The 18416-nt window shown below is 39.8% G+C and overlaps 1 protein-coding gene across 3 annotated transcripts in view; it reads left to right on the top strand.

The window, feature by feature from the left end:
- Positions 1-3518: 3518 nt before the first annotated feature.
- Positions 3519-18416, top strand: part of fgf11b (fibroblast growth factor 11b) — a 37940-nt gene continuing 23042 nt past the window's right edge. For all 3 annotated transcript variants that reach the window (XR_001777300.1, XR_001777299.1, XM_017308669.1), the window contains exon 1: positions 3519-4523. Coding sequence is in view for 1 of the 3 variants with exons in the window: in XM_017308669.1 (XP_017164158.1) it covers positions 4331-4523 (193 nt within the window). In the remaining 2 variants the exon portion in view is untranslated. The remainder of the gene's footprint in view (positions 4524-18416) is intronic.

Genomic DNA, 18416 nt, shown 5'->3' with positions numbered 1-18416 from the left:
TAGTTTAGTTTTTTTTTTAGCATATGCACTTGACTTACGGCAATTTCTAAATTTCGTTGTTCGTGTGACAATGACAATAAAGATTTATCTCTATTTATCTCTCCTGTGTTAATTTTGCTTTGTTATTTCACTTCATTTGTCTCAGTTYCCTGCTCCTCTCAAAACTTTTCCACATTCAGTTCTTGTGACACCTGGAAGCTCATAGCAAACCCGGTTCTGCTGGTCTGCAGGYTTCTTTCTGGTGAAAGGAACAAAACCATCTTGTACTATCATGGACTATCGTTTAGGTGACAAATTAATCGAAAACAACTTTGTTTCCTCAGATAACATTTGACCGTTTGGCGTTACGTAATCAAAATCCAACCRATTGCCTAACTTTTCTCTTTTTTTGTATCTGTGAATCTTGAAAATCAAGTGTTGGTTTAATTTCTCGGGGCATTTGGTTTTCTTCCTATAAATACAAGAAGAAACGTTTTCTCATTAGGATTTGGGAATAAAATAATTCTGCATTCAGAATAAATACCATCTGGTTTATGGTATTTAGTAAAGATAAAGAATGTCTGCGTTAGGTAACATGGACAACACGGAACAGATTTTACATTATTAAGCCCCTTAAAAGAGGATGTGCTGTTAATACTCTGAGCTTGCTGGGGGAATGGGTTGTTTTTATCAAAACATCTTCATTTAATCGCCTTTTAATATTAGATGAAGACAATTCCTATAGAGACACACGATGTAATATTCATTTGCTATACTTCTTACTTTCAAAGTGATGCCTGCTGAATTTTCTTYATTTTAAAGAGACTTTTATGATGATTATCCAAAGTTTTGGGATGCTGTAGAGCATATCCTGAATGGATCAGTGATCAGATGTGTATTTAGGCAGATTTGCACGTCTAATTTTGATCTCAAATCAAATAATTTATACTGTACAGAGTCACAACATGGCGAGTTTGTAGCTGTAGTTAGGTGTGYTGTGCTCATAGGGGCTCTTGGATCTTTTTGGAAAAGTACAAGATGGTTTCATTCTTAATGTGTTCACTTGCTTTTTGTCACAAAATTTCATTAGAATGATGGAAACATTTCTTAACCTTGAGACAGYCTGATGCCTGAAGAGTCCCTACTTAGCTTTCGTTTGGTGTAACTTGGCGTGTACTTGCGAGCAGAAACAATCAAGACAGAGAACAACTTTTGGCAATGTGCGTAATGCAATGTCCATTAGGAGATTGATTCTCAACCCGAAGCAGGAAGACAAGTGAGTGACTGGGTGGACGGTTGGTGAATGGCGGCAGGGAGGGGTGAAGACGTCATTGGAAAGGGAGAGAGGGGRAAAAAATATAATCTTTACTGTTTCCACATCAATACAAATTAAATTCCTTCATCTGCGGTTCCCTTTCCRCTAACCCCACCGTGCCCTCGTCCTCCCAAAGAGACAGAACATCTGCTGTCACCTGCCAATCAAGCGTTGACAGCSGGCGCCCTTGTTTGGCATTGTTAGAAACTACCCCGATTGACCTTGCTTTTTTAAGTCATGCCCGMTGCTGGTTTCCCTGGAAATTGGCTTGTAAAGGAGATCCCAAGCCACATAAAATGGGATTGATTAGACCTCCGTATAAGCTGATTTATCGGGTTGTAGTTTAAGGGTTCGGACAAGAAGGAGCGCAATTTTTTTTCCAGTGTTGAGCTCTGAATCAGATTCCATAATGAGGTACTCGCATTTTGTCTACGACTACATTTGCTATTTAATCAAAAGATTTAAGTTTTTGCTTGGAATGACAAAAAAGATTGTTAATTGGTCAGCTATTGTTTGGTGGAAATAAAATATAAAAATATAAACCCTGTTTGCTTAGGACAATTAAACAGGGCAACAAAAGATTGACATAAAAAGATTGTTCAGAAATTGGTTTGAGTAGAATACACTAAAAATTGTGTTTATTGTCCCACAAAAGGGGGAAATTCGGAGTAACTCTCTCAAATAAATGGAAGTGGTGTAAAACACCCCCCCAAAATTATAGCTTTTAAGTGAACAGTGTTTTATAGATTTTTACAATTTATTAGCCTGTTGCTCTGACAGGCAAAGATTTAGATTTTCGGTTCCAAGTACATTTCACATAAAGATCATCGCTGGCACACTGCTGCCTCGCTTTTTAGCCCCCTCTGTGTAAATAATTAACAGCTTCTCTGTAAATCACAGTCCAATACAAATGTGACAACAATGTTAATTAAATTCTGTTTACATGCTGCTTAAGCATACAACTGCTTTGGTGTTATTTGTTTTTGTTAATGTAGTTATTTTAGTCTCCTTGGATCTTAAGTAAAGATCCTAGCTAACAGCTAGGCTAGCTGTTAGCCTCAGCTACTCTGGATTCATATTTCATCAAGACACCAAGAGGTCTATCTACTGTTGGTAAGACATTAACTGGTTATGACCTTCAGCAGAATTTGCTTTAAAAATCCCGATCTCTTAAATATTGTTTATTATGCATTAAATACGTGCTCTAGTAATTCTTGCAGAGCTTTCTGTGTCTTATGTACCAAGAACGGACTGCTGTGCTTCCTTGGCCGCCATGTTGCCTCTCCTGGCTGGTGTGGGACGGCTTGGAGAACCCTTTGGTCGTTCTGGTGTCTGTGATGGGTCTCGGGTTAAATTTCCGAAATCATCTATTATATTTGACCTTGTAGTCTTGAGAGTCTTAACACAAGGACCTTCTATTGCGTCCTGTGTGAATGCTTGTTTTTTGAGTGGGTGATTTGCTACTCTCCGGTTGCTCAGGCTGATCAGGGGATGATCTGTGTTAAGTTTGTATGCGTGTTTGTTTTTCTTAGCTGTCACACTGGATCTGTCTAAGTTTGTGCTGTTGTCAGAGTTAAGGTAAGTCACCGGTCGATATTAGGAAGCAAAATCACTCGATTTATCCTAACCCTAACTTCACTGTGGGAATAAGGGTCAGAGAATTTAGGATAAACACTAAATGGAGATGGAGATTGATATCTGTACGATGATACTGCCCTCTGATTCAGGAACGTGTTGGAAAGGTATCTCAGGGTGAAGCTGTTCCTCTTGAGGAGACAGAAAATTGTCACAATCTGCTCCTCTGTCCTCTCCTCCCTCCTCGTGTTCGCCCCACCCCCTCTGTTTCAGTCTGGCAGTCAAAATGATTTAAGCCTTTTTTTTTTTTTTAAGGGGACATTTCTGTAAAATAACACAATTGTGCTCTTTGCGCCGTTTCCCGTCTTCCTCCCTCATTTTTATCCTTTTTCTAGGCAAGCTCTTTTCCTACACATCACAGCATCCCCTCATGCTTGCCTCCCCCGTATATCCCCCCCGCCACAACACCCCACACCCCTCATCCCACTCTCTCTCTCTCGCTCTCTCTCTCTTTCTCATGAATGTCACCTCTACTGATGGTGGCTGCCGAAATCCACACACACATACTGTTGCAAGCGCTCGCTGACTTTGAATGGGAGGGGGAAGAGAGGAGGAGGAGGTGGCGAGGGTGGGGAGGGGGGGATCTGTGAGGGCTGTGGGAAAGGAGTGTGCCATCCGGAGGCAGAAGAGGAGTCTCTTGTCTGTCTGTGTCCATGTCTCCGCTTTGTTCTGACAAAGACCCCCAGCGTCCCGCCTGCTGCTGCTCTCCCACCTCTGGATTTAAATCGGCCGGAATACCACCGGGACCATCCGCTCATCATTCCGCGCTGCCACGTTCGGATGGGAGGCAAAGTTGGACCTCTGTGGACTGCACGATGGGTGACAAACACTTTGGCTTTTCTTGCGCTTTTCAGAGTTTCCTAGCATCCAGGATGACCTCACTTTTCTTCAGTCGAAGAGTTTTTATATGTAACACAAATTGAGCGCCTTCTCGTTTGCTTTTGTCTGTTTAAAAGTAGGTTAGCTATTTGGGAATATAACATTTTGAACTTGGCTTGTGAGGCACCTCTTGATGTGAAAGATGAGTGGGGAAGAAGGTTAGAAACATGTCTCCGTCTCCCTCCCCACCCCCCTTTCAGAAGTCAGTTCTAACCTTGTTCTAAAAATGTGACTGTAGCACATTTTTGTGCTCTTCGATACGTTTATAGTTTTATTATTTTTGTCCTTGACTGGACTCTTTACGTGGACTACATCTGATTTTACAGATCTTCCCTCTCCAAGGGAACTGTCAAGTTAAACTCTTTGCTGTTAACCCACTTAGTTGCCCAATCTCCCCTTTGGGGGTTTCCTTCAAACATCTGTCCTGCTCTAGTTTTCTTGAGGAAAGCAAAAAGACAAATCAGCAAAGGGAGCACAGGGAAAGAAGACACCCCCCTCCCAAAGGTGTGAGGGGGGCAGAAGATGGCAGCTCTCGCCAGCTCTCTCATCAGACAGAAACGGGCAGTAAAGGACGACCAAGCCAACCGACCGGTCGCCAACAAGCGCAAGCCCTGTCCCAAGAGCAACAAGTCCTTGTGCCAGAAGCAGATTCTGGTGTTGATATCCAAGGTTCGACTATGCGGGGGTCGGAAAGGTCGTAACGAGAAAAGACCAGGTGGGTTACTCGTGTTTTTTCCACGTCTTTCTTGCTAATTGCTTTTCAAATTTGGAGATGAGAGTTTTTTAAAGTTGCTTTAAAAAACCGTAGTTAGTAAATTTGCCTATTGTGGTTATCGTGGTTTGACTAGTTTAAAAAGAGCTCTTATGCGTACAGTAATAATCTCCAGCCAATCAAAAGCCATTGCGCCATTAAAATACCCATAACTCATTTGTGTTGCTACAACAACCACAACAGACTTATCCACGTGACATAAAATTATAAAATGATATTATGTGGCAGTGATTTCTCTTAGTATAAGCACGCCGCCTCCCTTTTAGACAAACTCAGAAATCCGTGGCTTTCAGAAAAAAAACCCAAAACTGTCTGTTTACATAATCATACCAGATGTTTGGCTGGCATTGCGGTGCCAATAGAGGCGGGGTAGGGTGGGGTGGYGGCGGAGAGGAGGGGAGGGGATATGTGGACATGAATCAAATGCCTCTAAGCTCTACACAGAGTTACTGCATTATCATTATGCTTCCATGAAAACGTAAACATTTCCTGGGATGTCCCGTTCCCTGTGTCAGCTGCTGGGGTTACGTGAGGTGCATTAGCTTTTTAAGGGTACAGATATACTGAGAGATCCTTGGAGAGGATTTAGATTCCCAATTGCGTGTGGGATAAAGGATGAAAAAGGGTTCAGCACGATGCGCTGCAGCTATGGCTCACATGTCTATTTTCTGTCTATGTAAATAGCATCTGAAGTTTATTTTTGAAAGAAAAGACTCAAGAGAAGACTCTGGGGCTGCATTCAGAAATGCTGTTGAATTTAAATCATGATGTATTTTCGCACATATACTTTATCATGTAATATTGATCCTTATCATTTTCAGGATTAACGATTCAGTACCGAATTTTTGCAAGTTCTCTTTAAAAAAAAAGTTTTAAAAAATGTGTCATGAACTAATTTAGTAGACTACATTTCATGAAGTTTTATTGTCTTTGCTTTTGAATATGTATTTATAAATACTAACTGGATAATGGACAAAGCCAATAAAAGACAATTCCATGTTGAACTGACAGACGATGCTGCTGCCACTCATCCTTTCCTCATCTGTCATCTTCACTTGAGCTGACGTGAATATGTGACAACCCTCAGACCCTCGGCTTCTGGGTTCAGCTTTGAAAAGTGTAAAACGCGCGTCAGGCAAGAGATACTGGTGCCAAAGTTGGAAAACAGAACTTTAAATTTAATTTAGTACACAGCCCTATTTTGTAAAAACCAATGGATCTTTGACAGTATGTCTTTCCACAATCTCTTCAGGTCAATCTGGGTTTGTTTCCTCAACTCTCTTTTCTACAGGTCATCCACATGTTCGTCTACCTGATTGACTTTGGAAACTCTTGATTGTTAGGAAACATTGAATACTTATTATTTCACTGATGAACAGTTTATGTGTTATTTTGGCCTTTTTTTTTGATCAATCAATCAGGTTCATTTGTATAGCAACAAGGCAGCTCAAAGCGCTTTACATCATGAAAACACATCATGTACTCAACACCTGACAACAAGTAACAGAAATTGCATTTTGTCAAGTGCCATCGGAAAACTCATCAATACACATCAAATATGTTGATGCATAACAAACAGTTTCAGTTTATAGGTAGGGTCCACTTTGCCACGCATTATCGTTGGGCGTGAGATGCTTATGGGTGTGACATTATGTCTTTTTCTTATCATTAGTTTTTTAAAAATATTTTTACTAAGAGTGCCATTTAGAGCAAGGCACCTGAAGAAAGCTTGAAACTTTACACAGGGTAAAGTAAAAACAGATTAAGGGATATTTCGTCGCTACACAATCATCTTCTTAGACTGAAAATATGCTAATGTATTCTCTTACGCAGCAAACAACTTACAGGGTCTTACATTTTAAGTAGCAGAGTTTAACCTGTCATATTAGTTTCCCGTCAGAAATGTGCCCTCCTGATGTTTAAAAGAAGAAGAAGAAAAAAAAAAAATCTCCCACATATTTACTACTACCATAAAGCAACAGGCTTCCACAACTGTAAGGACAGCCATAAAACCAGCTGCAAGTCTGTGACGGAACGAGATCAGTGACAAAGCACAACACTTTTAGATGCTTCTGTCCTCCTCGTCAACCTCCACCAGAGTTTCCGGTGCGATCTCCGTACTTTGAAGAAGGGCCCTTTGAAGGGGGTGGCCCTTTCGCCGTCAGCGATCTGCAGTGTTGCCCTCTTTTGCGATCAATTCAGCTCATTAATGTGTCGCGATTTATCAACAACCCACCTCTCGGTTTGCTCAAAGCGGACTCTGGCTCGAGGGGGGTGGGTGTCTCGGACTGTAACGTCTGCGTCGATGCCGCCGCCGCCGCCTCTTTGTTTTGACACAGTTTATTTACACGGAAATGTTTGCGGTGACTGCTGAAACGCCTCGCAGTGTCAAAACCTCAAAAGGGCAACAAAAACTGCTAGCTGAGTCATTACAAACCAGAGCAAGCAAACATTGTGCTAACCTAGACATCTTGCAGCTGTTTGGCATGGAGAGGTGCAGTAGTATGTCGTAGGAGTAAGCATCCGAGGGGCCAGTCGAGTGTTGGAACACAAACGTAGGCCCCGGCTGGCGGACAGCGGACCGGGTTACAAGGAGACATCCAGCACAGGATAGGATTAAGCTGACCCCAAGAGATCAGGCCAGCAAACTCGCTTACTCAACAACACCTGATCAGACAATGCAGTGTTATGTAGCTTCCCATCAGAACTTTACTGACTGTGGCAGGGGTCAGAGATATAGAATGGGTGCAGGGGGGGGGACACAAATCTCTGTGGGGTAAATATGAGACAAAAGAGAAAAGCAGTGGTTTTCTGATTTTTAGAGGAATCCTCGGCCAAAAAAAGTGCAGGTGGCTTTCAAGGCACATGATGAGACAAATGAAGAGCTCAGCAAAATCACTCTAAAGTGAAAATACTCTTTGACCTTTTTCCCACATTCGGTCATTTCTTACATATGTCTGTTTTATGGTGACATTTTACGGTAAACTAAGCCAAAATAGTTCGTAACATTAAAGTGGTAGTGTAATGAAACGTGGTTTTTGATGAAAATTTGAATAATGCGTTGAGCATATTTATCCATAACCCCCTCGGGAAATACTTTATAGAACAACAGTTTGCTGCAGTTACGCCAATTAGCATTTAGGAGTAAGTATCTACCATTGTTACACTTCTTAAAACTGAAATTTTTACCGTTTTTCTTCTTTTTCACAAAAAGTGCAGCGTGAACATGTAGGTTCAAGAACCACAGCTTGTTCTGACAACTTGGGAATGAGACCAAATTAGCTCCAAAAGCTGAAACTATTTATGTATGTTCAAACAACCAAATAAAACACTACTTTAAATAAATGAAAAAAGTCTAAAATCATTTGCTTAGATTATGCTCTTGTAGAAAAAGGCAACTTTTCTAAGGGAGCTTTTTATTTAAGTCTAAAAACTGAAAGCATTGTGCAAATTTTCATTCCGCGTCACAATAATGTACATCTTGGTGTTTTCATTTCTTGTGAAATCCCAAAAAATACATGGCATCGCATTGTACAAAGCACTATGAGTTCATTATGATGGTTTTTGTGGTAACAATTCACATTACTGTTTGACTGTAGCGCATACTGATGGAATATTAACAAGTGCAAAGAGCTTTAATATTGCTCTCATTTACCTGTTTGCAAGTTATCGCATTTCTTTAGCCTCGGTGAAGCTGAACTGCCTCTTTGCAACCAGCGTTCATCAGATTTGAAGAAGTATTTAACATCGAGACAAATAAAAGATTAGCACTTGATTACTGTTGAACTCGTGCCACCAGCTTCTTAGGATTTTTCAGCTTTAAACAACCCTTAGCTCACCATGGGGACCCAAACTGTCAGGAAACAGATGTTGTGGCTGCAGCTGTTTGTGGCGAAAAGCAGATGATGTAGCTTATCTCCAAAAATGTTTGCCTGAGATACACCGATCAGATTAAATTCCCACTGAAACCTAAAGTTAATTTAATCCTTTGGTGTTCTGTTACATAATAATAAGAAAAAACAGCATAAGCGATGATCAGAATTCTCCATGTGGTTTAAAAAACATTTTGCACAACTGTTTTATCTACGGTTTTCTCACGTGGGAGCAAACTGGAAACGTGAGTTTGATTTCTAGAGTTTTTTTTTTTTAATCTAAATAATCCCCGTCGACTAAAATACATCCCAGTCGAAGCAATAAGGGGCATGAGAGATGTGCATAAAATGAGTACTGTATTGTTTTGTTATCCTCCCGAAGGTCCTACCTTAACCTCCCACACATACCCGCTAAATGAGATATGTGGATTCTTTCATTAAGGCTGACAAAGTTAGATTAAATTTACCTCCAACATGAGGAAGAGGGAGGATAGAGAACCTCTGGTGGCGTAATGATGAGAGGATAAAGGCACAGTAAGTATTTAGGAAAAATATATATATAAAAAATGCATTTGGAAGTTACGAGAACATCAGTAATTACTTTGATTGAATAGTTTGAAAAGGGCACTTTTTTTCCAATTGGAATTAAAAAGGTAAAAAGAAACATTTATTTCCAGATCCTYGCACTTGATTTTTAAATGTGTGTCCGCTAATAAGTCTGGGCAGAGAGACCATTTCTGACCAAGTTAATCAATGTACAAGGAGGTGCAACAAGATTTTATGTCACAAGGTCACATGATATCCTTGTGGTGTTTAGTACATGGTGGTATACTAAAACACCACAATGACTCTAGTCAATCTTAAGTTTCAGCAAGCATCATCCAGTTGGTCTTAGCATGTGACTTCAACCAGTGAATGAATGAATGTACTTTATTAATCGCAGAGGGAAATTCACAAATCCTTAAAATAATTTGTATGGTAGCATTTTTAAAGAAGGAAAGGCACTTTAAGTATTTAGGTGAAAAAAAATATATAAAAAAATACATTTGGACTTTAGGACTTTACCAAATATCAAAATAAACAGCGACAGAGTGACTGTCAGAACACAACGACTGGCTAACCATTAGCTGCTACTGATGCTAATGTTGCCATATAATTTATCCAGAATAAATTATATGACCATTTCATGATTTTCAATGGCCTTCATCATCTCCAGTTCAAACTACTAAAAGATAAACTGAACAATTTCTTAAAAGAAATGTCCTAAAAGCAGAGAAAGTTCAACTGAAGCCTCTGTAATGCTTTGAGAAACAGCAGAAACAGCTCAACGGGAACCAATTGGATTTTAGCGCGGCGCTGGTTTCAAATTGTTCTGCAGCGATAAGCATCTGACCAACTCATAGTCGCTGAGTTAAGACAACGATAAGGTACGCTTTTACGGACATCCCTTATTTTATTTATTTTTTTGCTGGTGTGGGGGTGTGGATGTAGTTAAAAATAAATTTAAAAAAAATGCCGTAATATCTATACCACACCAGCAGGTGGTAATAATGTCAACATCATTGACGGCCAAACTTAAGCTGATCATTCAAATATTTGTGCCATTTGCTGCACAAAGTTTCAGAAATCTCTTTGGAAGTGTTTTTTTTAAATCCTTTTTTTTTCTCACTAAGATCTCTGGATGGGCAAAAGTTACAAATGTAACAACAAATATCAGTGTTGCTAGTTACAGTTRTTAGTGTGGAAAGGCTGAAGCTTGGTAGAGATTTGTATCATGCAACAGGATTCTAATCCTAARTACAAATCTTAAGCAGTGTGAAACTAATTTAAGAAAAATAAATAAACAAATAAAATAAAACAACATTGGACCCAGCCAAAGCAGCTTAATGGTGCCACATTCTGAACWTTGAAGCCCTATTCACTCCAACATGGACAATTTGAATATTTAAACTGCAAATGTTTATGACAATACAATACATGTGGATTGYATGTTTATGGAAGGAATAACAATCAGATGAATATATTAACACAGTGTTCAGCATAGAGTAACATCTGGAGGATCCAGAATAACATGGATTTGTTTTTGTTATTGGTAACTATACCCAAAGTCATTTGGATAAAGCACAGTTTTAAGAAAAATCAATAAATCTAAATTTAAAACAATGTGGGCTCCAGATACTAAACATGATTAATGTCTGTAATCCTATAACTTGAAGCAAAGGTCAAAATATCACTGTTGATAGAAAAAGTCAACTAGTCTCCTCAGGTTGCTGCTTTTAATTCATTTAACTTATTTTGTGTTTCTCCTCCAGTGACAAGTTGCCTCTACCTGTTGTCAGTTTAGGTTTTCATACTTTTTTTTTTGACCRAGTGACCAAATCGAAGCAAATACAAGTCCTTCCGAGTCCTTTGTGGTTTGTTAGCGCGTTGAGTTCGCTGCTGTGATCGTCACACTTTTTGACAGAGGTTCGAAGCCCTTAGCGCCGCTGATGATGCTCCTATTTGTTTGTTCTGCATGCATTAAAGGGCCTATTTATGTCCTTGCTGGAGGCTCCCTGGAACAAAGGGATGTGTGAGGGTAGCGGCGTGGCGGACAGGTTCTTGTGCTTGTGTGATATGCAGTTCATGTGGGAAAAAAAAAAGAGAGGGAGAGAAAAAGATTTCAAAGCGAACGCATAAAGACTGCGCAATGATTTTTAAAGATGCACCAGTCACAAGATCAGTTTATGTAAAGCTCTGACATGCTGGTGGTTTTCAACTGAATCCAATTACTGCCAAAGAGCKATTAAATGATTAAAAATATAACATTGTTTATGTTAGGCTAGAAGAGTGTGTGAGGGAAAGGAAACAGGAAAAGATGGTGTCATTCTTTTCTAAAAAATATATATATATTTGAATGTGGATTTAGAATTGTACATTATTGGCAGCTAACACAGTTAGTGTAGTTACTAGCATAACTAAAGTATTGATGCCCATGTGTATAATTTAGCAAATGTTGATGCTGATGTTAACTGTGAGCTTTCCAAAAGACAATCATTTCCAAATCCACCAAGTTCAATGATTGAGAGAGGTTCAAAACTATACAGGATTAAAGAGAGAAACTTTCCTGTAACATGTAGCCTTCTTGTTATCTGCTAAACATCTCTCTCTCTCTCTCTCTCTCTCTCTCTCTCTCTATCTCACTCTCTCAATGAACCACAGACTCTTTCCTCCATAAGCGTTTCAGTACAGAGGAATGTTGTCAGACTGACCAGCTAACACTCATCGCGATCCTGAAAAAAAGAAGAAAAAAAAATCTGAGTTTTTAACTGGTTGGACATTCAGTTACTGCAAATCAAGCAAAAAATTACCGCATTTTCCGCACTATAAGGCCCACTTTCAATGAATGGCCTATTTTAAAACTTTTTTCATATATAAAATGCGCATAATAAGGTGCATAGATTAGACGCTTCAGTTTGGGTTGCCGATTTGTTCCGCACTCTATTATTACACGTCCATATTTGTAAAGAAATGGTCCCCCAGTACTTTATATAGTAGGCTGCCCCAGTCATTGTTTCACTCACAAAGTTGGTGTGGTGAAATTGTGCCCAACTGCTTTCTGGGTAACACAGACCAACTACACGCTGCCGCCGCAGACTCTGTCTCTCTTCCCCGGACCCCGCACCTTTATGTTTTGTTACATAAAGAATGTCAACAAAACAGTCAGACTCGGGTCGGCGAGTAGAGCCTTCCCCGACTGGGCCGGGGCGTGGCCGGACGATGGTCACTCTTCTCCGTTCGCGCACAGCATGTTCGTGGAGAACATGGTGCTAAATGACCTGCAGACGACCTGATTATCAGGTCGGTAGACAGGTCAGTCAAACTTTATTAACAAACCAGCATTCTGACAACTATCGCAGCATGCACTGCGCGCTTCTTTTTCTACGGGCAAAAATGAAGTCAGCGGCTGCTTACCGTAGTTGCTAGACCTGCTGTGGCTCAATATTGGTCCATATATAAGGCGCACCGGATTATAAGGCGCACTGTCGGCTTTTGAGGAAATTGAATGTTTTTAGGTGCGCCTTATAGTGCAGAAAATACGGTAGCCTGATTTCTGCCGCCAACAAATTTCCTCCTCGCATCTCTAAAATATTTTCCACCAAGTTTAATTTAAAAGTCTGCTGCAGCGCCCGTCGGAGCATATTGCTGGCCGTCACAATGTCACAATGCTAATGAAGCGCATATGTGATTATTGAATGTGCGTCAGGGAATCAGTGCGAGTCCTATTTGCTCTCGTCTGTGTTTGACATGCTCTTGTCAGCAGCATTAATAAGCTGCAGTAGCTCCGGCCCAAGTTTGAGAACGGCTCCCACCGTCACGTTAAATCATTCAAGAGGCCTTGAATTCATATTAGGGGGTCATTGTTGAAGCTGCTACCCGATCCGTCCGTATTCTTTTTTTAACCTCGCCGCGTCCCGTTGGCTCTCTTCTTCTTCTTCTTCTTCTACCTGCATCATTCTTCTGCACTTCGTTTAAAGCTTGTCACGCTGCGTGTCTTTGTAGCACTCTCGCACTCCATCATTTGGCCTTTACCCTTCCTCCTCCCTGCCCTTCCCTCTTTTATTGCTGGACAAACACRGAGCTTTCCTCAAAGATGTTTGCAAGCGTGTCGCTCCATCTCCCCGTAAGGTTGATAATTAACGGCAGCACAGAAGAGCTTGTGGCCCAGTTTAGAAAAGAGAAGAAAAAARAGAGAGAGAGAGAGAAAAAGAGAGAGAGAGAAATCAGATCCTCATTTTATTTGACACAGAATCAAACATGACACGAGAGACGCACTCCTTTTCATGCAGCATGCAGGACAAACGAACATATGTGCACACGTGCACCCGATCAAGCTGGAAGAGAGGCAACCGTGGGAGCACAAAGGCAGAGTCGGGGGAGTCCTGGCTGCACRAATCGAGGAAAACCCCTGTTGTTTGGTTCGGTCAGAGTGAGAGAAGAAGAAATGCCCTTGGATGCTCAGTCATGCAGCTHCCCCCCCCMTTCTCGCCCCCCCTCCACTGGTAATTACCTCCAGCTTTTACCAGGAGGAGCTCAGTTACAGAAAGATCTGCTGTGAAAAAGAAAACAAACAAACAAAAACAAAAGAAAACGGCGCTCAAATCAAGTAAGACGTATACCTTAGCGAAACAACAACCCCAACACTGAGCCAGCGGTAAAGACCGCTGCTTATGTTTTACCGGCGCAATTACATTGCAGAGAAGGGGTCTGAGTGTCCTTGATGGCAGCCGTGAGCCACGCGGCGATTAGATCGGGTTCTTATGTGCTCTGACCTCATTTAAACAGAGACGCACATAATTGCTGTGAGAAAGGGTCGCACCGGGAGGCGAGGCACCGTGCCCCCCCAAACCCCGGGTGATTTTTGAGATGATCGTTAATGCCAAATGTAAAGTGGATGAACCTTGTTGGAGTTTTTTTTGTTGCAAGGATAAGAAGCACTCACAATTTAATAAACCAAACACACTCGTAAATATGATCTCCTGCKGTGTTTAACTGAACCTAATTCCTTCTGTGTTTATGTCAATTGGAAATGAAATGACATTAATGATAATATGTTCCCCCTTGCTGATTTTTATTAGTTGTTAATATCAACGATACCTTGAGCGAATGTCTAAACCTAGCAACAGGTGTTTTCGGTGAACTAGCGATGCTTTTTGTTTTTTCCTCTGTTCTCACTCAGATTTAAATCTTGACATTGACTAGGCCGCTTTAAGATCTTCATTTTTTTCTATTTTGATGTTTCAAGGACGTGCGTGTGTACTCGGATCATTGTTCTGCTGTTTTACCAACGAGTACTTGAGTTTAAGACCACAAACTGATGATGACCAAGCATGATACTTAAATTCCTTTCATTACAAGTCAGGTCTTGAAAAAGCAAAGCAGCCCTGACCGTCACATGACCTCGCTTGACTTATCATTTTGATCACCGTTTTTTGAAATCCGTCCATTTTTTTTCTCTAGCAGTCATTGAATGAGAGCCTTTGAAAATCATTGAGATGACTTTTGGTCAAATGTGAGACGGACCTTTGTGTTTAGCTGAGGTTTTGTCCTATTTGGCCAATTTTTGCTTTCTTCTTTTTATGTTATAAATATTACCCCTGTAAAGATTTAAATTATTTAGTTTTGTGACGTCCAGGGATAAGATTCCCCACCCTTTYGTGTTTTCTCTGTTTGTACTCAGTGGCTCTTAGCATGATTTGTTGGAATCCCAAAGCCCTGGAAATAGCTTAGCAAACCTTTTCACAACAACAAATGGTAATGACTTTGTTTCTCGTTTGTTGTTGAGCTTCTTTGGGTTGGGTGATGTTGCTTTTAGAGCTGTTTTTTTGCCTACTTCGTGTTGTCGAATAGGTTCTTTTGAAGTGATTTTTTTTTCATTCAGAAGCTCAAATCAGGTGTGGTTAATAACAGGTGATTCTTGAATTATCTAGGGGAGCATTATTTCTTTTACTTAGGGTCAAGATGGGGTATTTTTTTAGCTGTTTTCCCTCTATTAATGAAATCATAACAGAAAACTACATCTATGTTTATTTGAGTTATTTTCCACCTATATTAAAGTTTATTTTGATGACATGAAACATTAAAGCATGGCAAAAAAGTAAAACAGAATAAATTTGCACAGGGAAATTTCTTTCTTAAATCTTAGCACTGAGGCTAGTTAAGCATTGTAGTATATCTCTACAAGACATAAGGATAAATATCAATTTTATTGTCATATCATGTGAAGTGATACTTCCTGTACRACCCACACCGCTTTTAGGAATCGCATCACTTTCTGCACGACACYCCGCGCTTTTCTGCATGTAAGCTGCAAATCCCATTTCCCCTCGTGTGGGAAGAGGTCACTTGGATGCGAGCCGCTGATGAGTCAACATGTTGTCGGAAGCGGCGACAACACCTGCGTGCAAATGCACATAAACAGACGTTGAGCTCTTTGACCCACTCTCCGCTGACCTGGATCAGTGAATGTTTTCTGTCACTCAAGCCCACACACACACACACACACACACRCACACRCACACACACACACACACACACACCCACGCACACACGTGTCCCTGAAGTGATTTACCTCTCCAAGGTAGATAAAGTGGACACACATTGTGTGTCTGGCAAACGTGTGTTTTTCTAAAAAAAAAATAAAAAAAACGATAGAGGTTGTGTGTTTATGATGGGAATGACAACCAGATGAAAATATGTAACATCTGGAAGCTCCAGGATAACATATTTTTAGCAGTAACTAAACCTTACTTCATGCTAGCCAAGTAGTTTCATTGCACTAAAACAAGTAGAAAGTGATGCAAGTGTTTCATAAAAAAAATTATAACTTGGGTGCGGTCAGGTATACAAATCCTCACATGTTCTATTCTATCTATATATTAAGTAGATTTTGACCCAAACTTGATTAATGACCGTTCTAATCTAYTAGAGTAAAAAAAAAAGATTAGCTTGTTTATTAAGCTACTGCTTATAGCTTTTATTCTTCTTCTGCTAAAAGGACTTAAACTTTAAGTATGTATTACTTTAACTATTTTGGAAATAGTTACTTTTTAAAATATTGTTATACATTTCTACTATCTAATGACATGATAATGATGTTGGATAAAAGATGATGCATTTATGATTTATTATGGTAAATCAAACCGCACACTCCTATTCCCTTCAATAAATAAGAAAGTAATACAACTGTACATGTAACTTCATGTCGTATTTCTTGAYCATRATCTGATGTACAGTGTACCCCCAGGTATTCTCACAGGTTTGGAACCACAACCACTAGCGGATAGCTAAAATTTGAGAAAACATACCCCTCTGTCCCTCTTCAAAAGTGCTTCTAACTGCCTATTTTGGTAATTCAAACATCAAATATACCAAAATATGCATTAATGTACACAGTGGGCAGCATCTTAGCACTTCCACAGCTTTGCWAACRCCATCGAGTAGTGGGTCAAGTTGCATCGCGYATAAGTATACGAGGTTCCCAACTACAATTTCCTTTCAAATATGTTCGAACAAATGGTGGATCATWTTTGTTAACGCTTACATTGCTTAAAGCTGTGATGGAAAATGAATTTGCATGCTGCTAAAGCTTAAAGAAATAMMARKWARRAAWWAAAWTWTATRTRTAWAMAMAAAAAAAAWWYYMMWRWSWYTWWMWMTATTATATATTAATATYCCCAATGACTTCACAATCTTAGTTATCACATTAAATTGGCAATGCTGATGCAAGAGTGTGCAAGTGGTTCTGCTCCATTGTAAGTAAATGAGAAAGTCGGGCAACTTAAAAAAAATCAACAACTGAGAGTTGATGAAAACTGCAGAGTGTTAGTAATTGTGGGTACACCTAGTTCTGTATAGATGATTACTGGAGGTTTGAATTAAAACAACAGAAATGTTTGATACKCCATTTGCCTCTTGAAACGTCAAACATTCTCCACCTTGAAAGCAGCCATTTTCAAACAAAACCAAAGCCACCGCACGGGTCCTTTACGGAATCATCTCCATCCTCTCAGAGCAAACTCCATGCGCAAAGCCAGGCCTCATGATGCAAAGCCAAGGCTTTTTGCTCATGCAAACAACTCTGTGTGTCTGCTAATCCAGGCAGAGTTAGACTGCTGTCAGAGTGTGTCACTATCTGACAGTTTGCTCCTTAAGTGCGCATAATGAGGAAAACAAGTCGACTTGCTGAATAATTTGTGTTCTCTCTGCTCGGGGTTGGTCACAAACCATCGAGTTTGGAACGTTCTGCTTCGAGATTAACTCGGGCAATTAAGTTTACATCCAGCAAGACGGAGAGTTGGATCTGACTTGAGAGGGTTTTTTTTTTTTTGTTTTTTTTTTTTGCATTTTCAAAAATGTGACGTTTTCATTTTTATTCATCTATTTTTTTTGTGTGTGACGGAGCCACACCTGGATCTGAAAAAAAAAAAAAAGTATGAAAAATCAAGCATTGCAATTACGATGTTTCTCTAGACGCTGTGAAAAATGGGTTCGGGAAGGTAGAAGAGTTCAAATCTGGACACAGCTGTGAAATATGCGATACGTCTGCTGTTTAAATTAAATGTTCAAATATCAGGAGGTGGACTGCGTTAAAGAGTAACAAATTAAAATAACCAAATTAATTTTGAGCTTCGTGGCAAATGTATTTTCTTTGTTTTCTATTTTTAGTAAATTTGGAAAAATTCCAAAAACTTTTTTCACACATTGTCATAATAAGGAAATTTGCGTGTAGAATTTTGAGGAAAGAGATTCATTTCATTCAGTTTGTAATGAGCGTCTGTGAACGTCAATTTTCAGGCCTTACCATGGATTCTGTTTTGTTTTTTTGTTTTTTTTTTCTTCTTAAAGCTTTTCCGTAAACTTGTAAGAAGTCCACCATAATTGTTATCCTGATGACAAATTTCCCCACCCGAGCTGTTGATCTTGGCACCTCCTCCTTACGGTTGGCATATTGGCTATTTCAGAGAACAAAATGTGATATTTTTTTTCTTTAAGGCTTAGGCTGTTGTTTTACAACCTGACCCTGATGTATACCTCTCCCCATCACTTTCCCTGGCCTGCCTGCCGTTCTCCTCGGTCTTCACAACGCTGTTTTTTTTCACTAATATTTTAAAAACAGCCCTCTTAGCCTGATTTATAGTGAGACCAAATAAAACAAAGTGGACTCTACTCATATTACGAGTTCTGAATGTTTTCTCTAAAATTTCAAAGAGTGTTAAAGTAAAGCATGTTAAATGCAAATACATGTCACACCATTCAGATTTGTAAATAATTTCCACATGTTACCGTGTCATTATGCGGTACTGAGTTTTTAATTGGCTTCCACAGACATGAACTATGCTGTTGGGGAAGACCTGTCCGGTTCAGGGAAACCCTTTCGGTTTATTACCTTTAATGCGACGTACTGAAGGCTTGATTACAAACT

This window comes from Poecilia reticulata, linkage group LG14 (genome assembly GCF_000633615.1).
Source record: "Poecilia reticulata strain Guanapo linkage group LG14, Guppy_female_1.0+MT, whole genome shotgun sequence".
In the NCBI taxonomy this organism is placed as follows: Eukaryota; Metazoa; Chordata; class Actinopteri; order Cyprinodontiformes; family Poeciliidae; genus Poecilia; species Poecilia reticulata.
The sequence above is the reverse complement of the archived record's forward strand: the minus strand, read 5'-3'. Positions and strand labels throughout refer to the sequence as shown.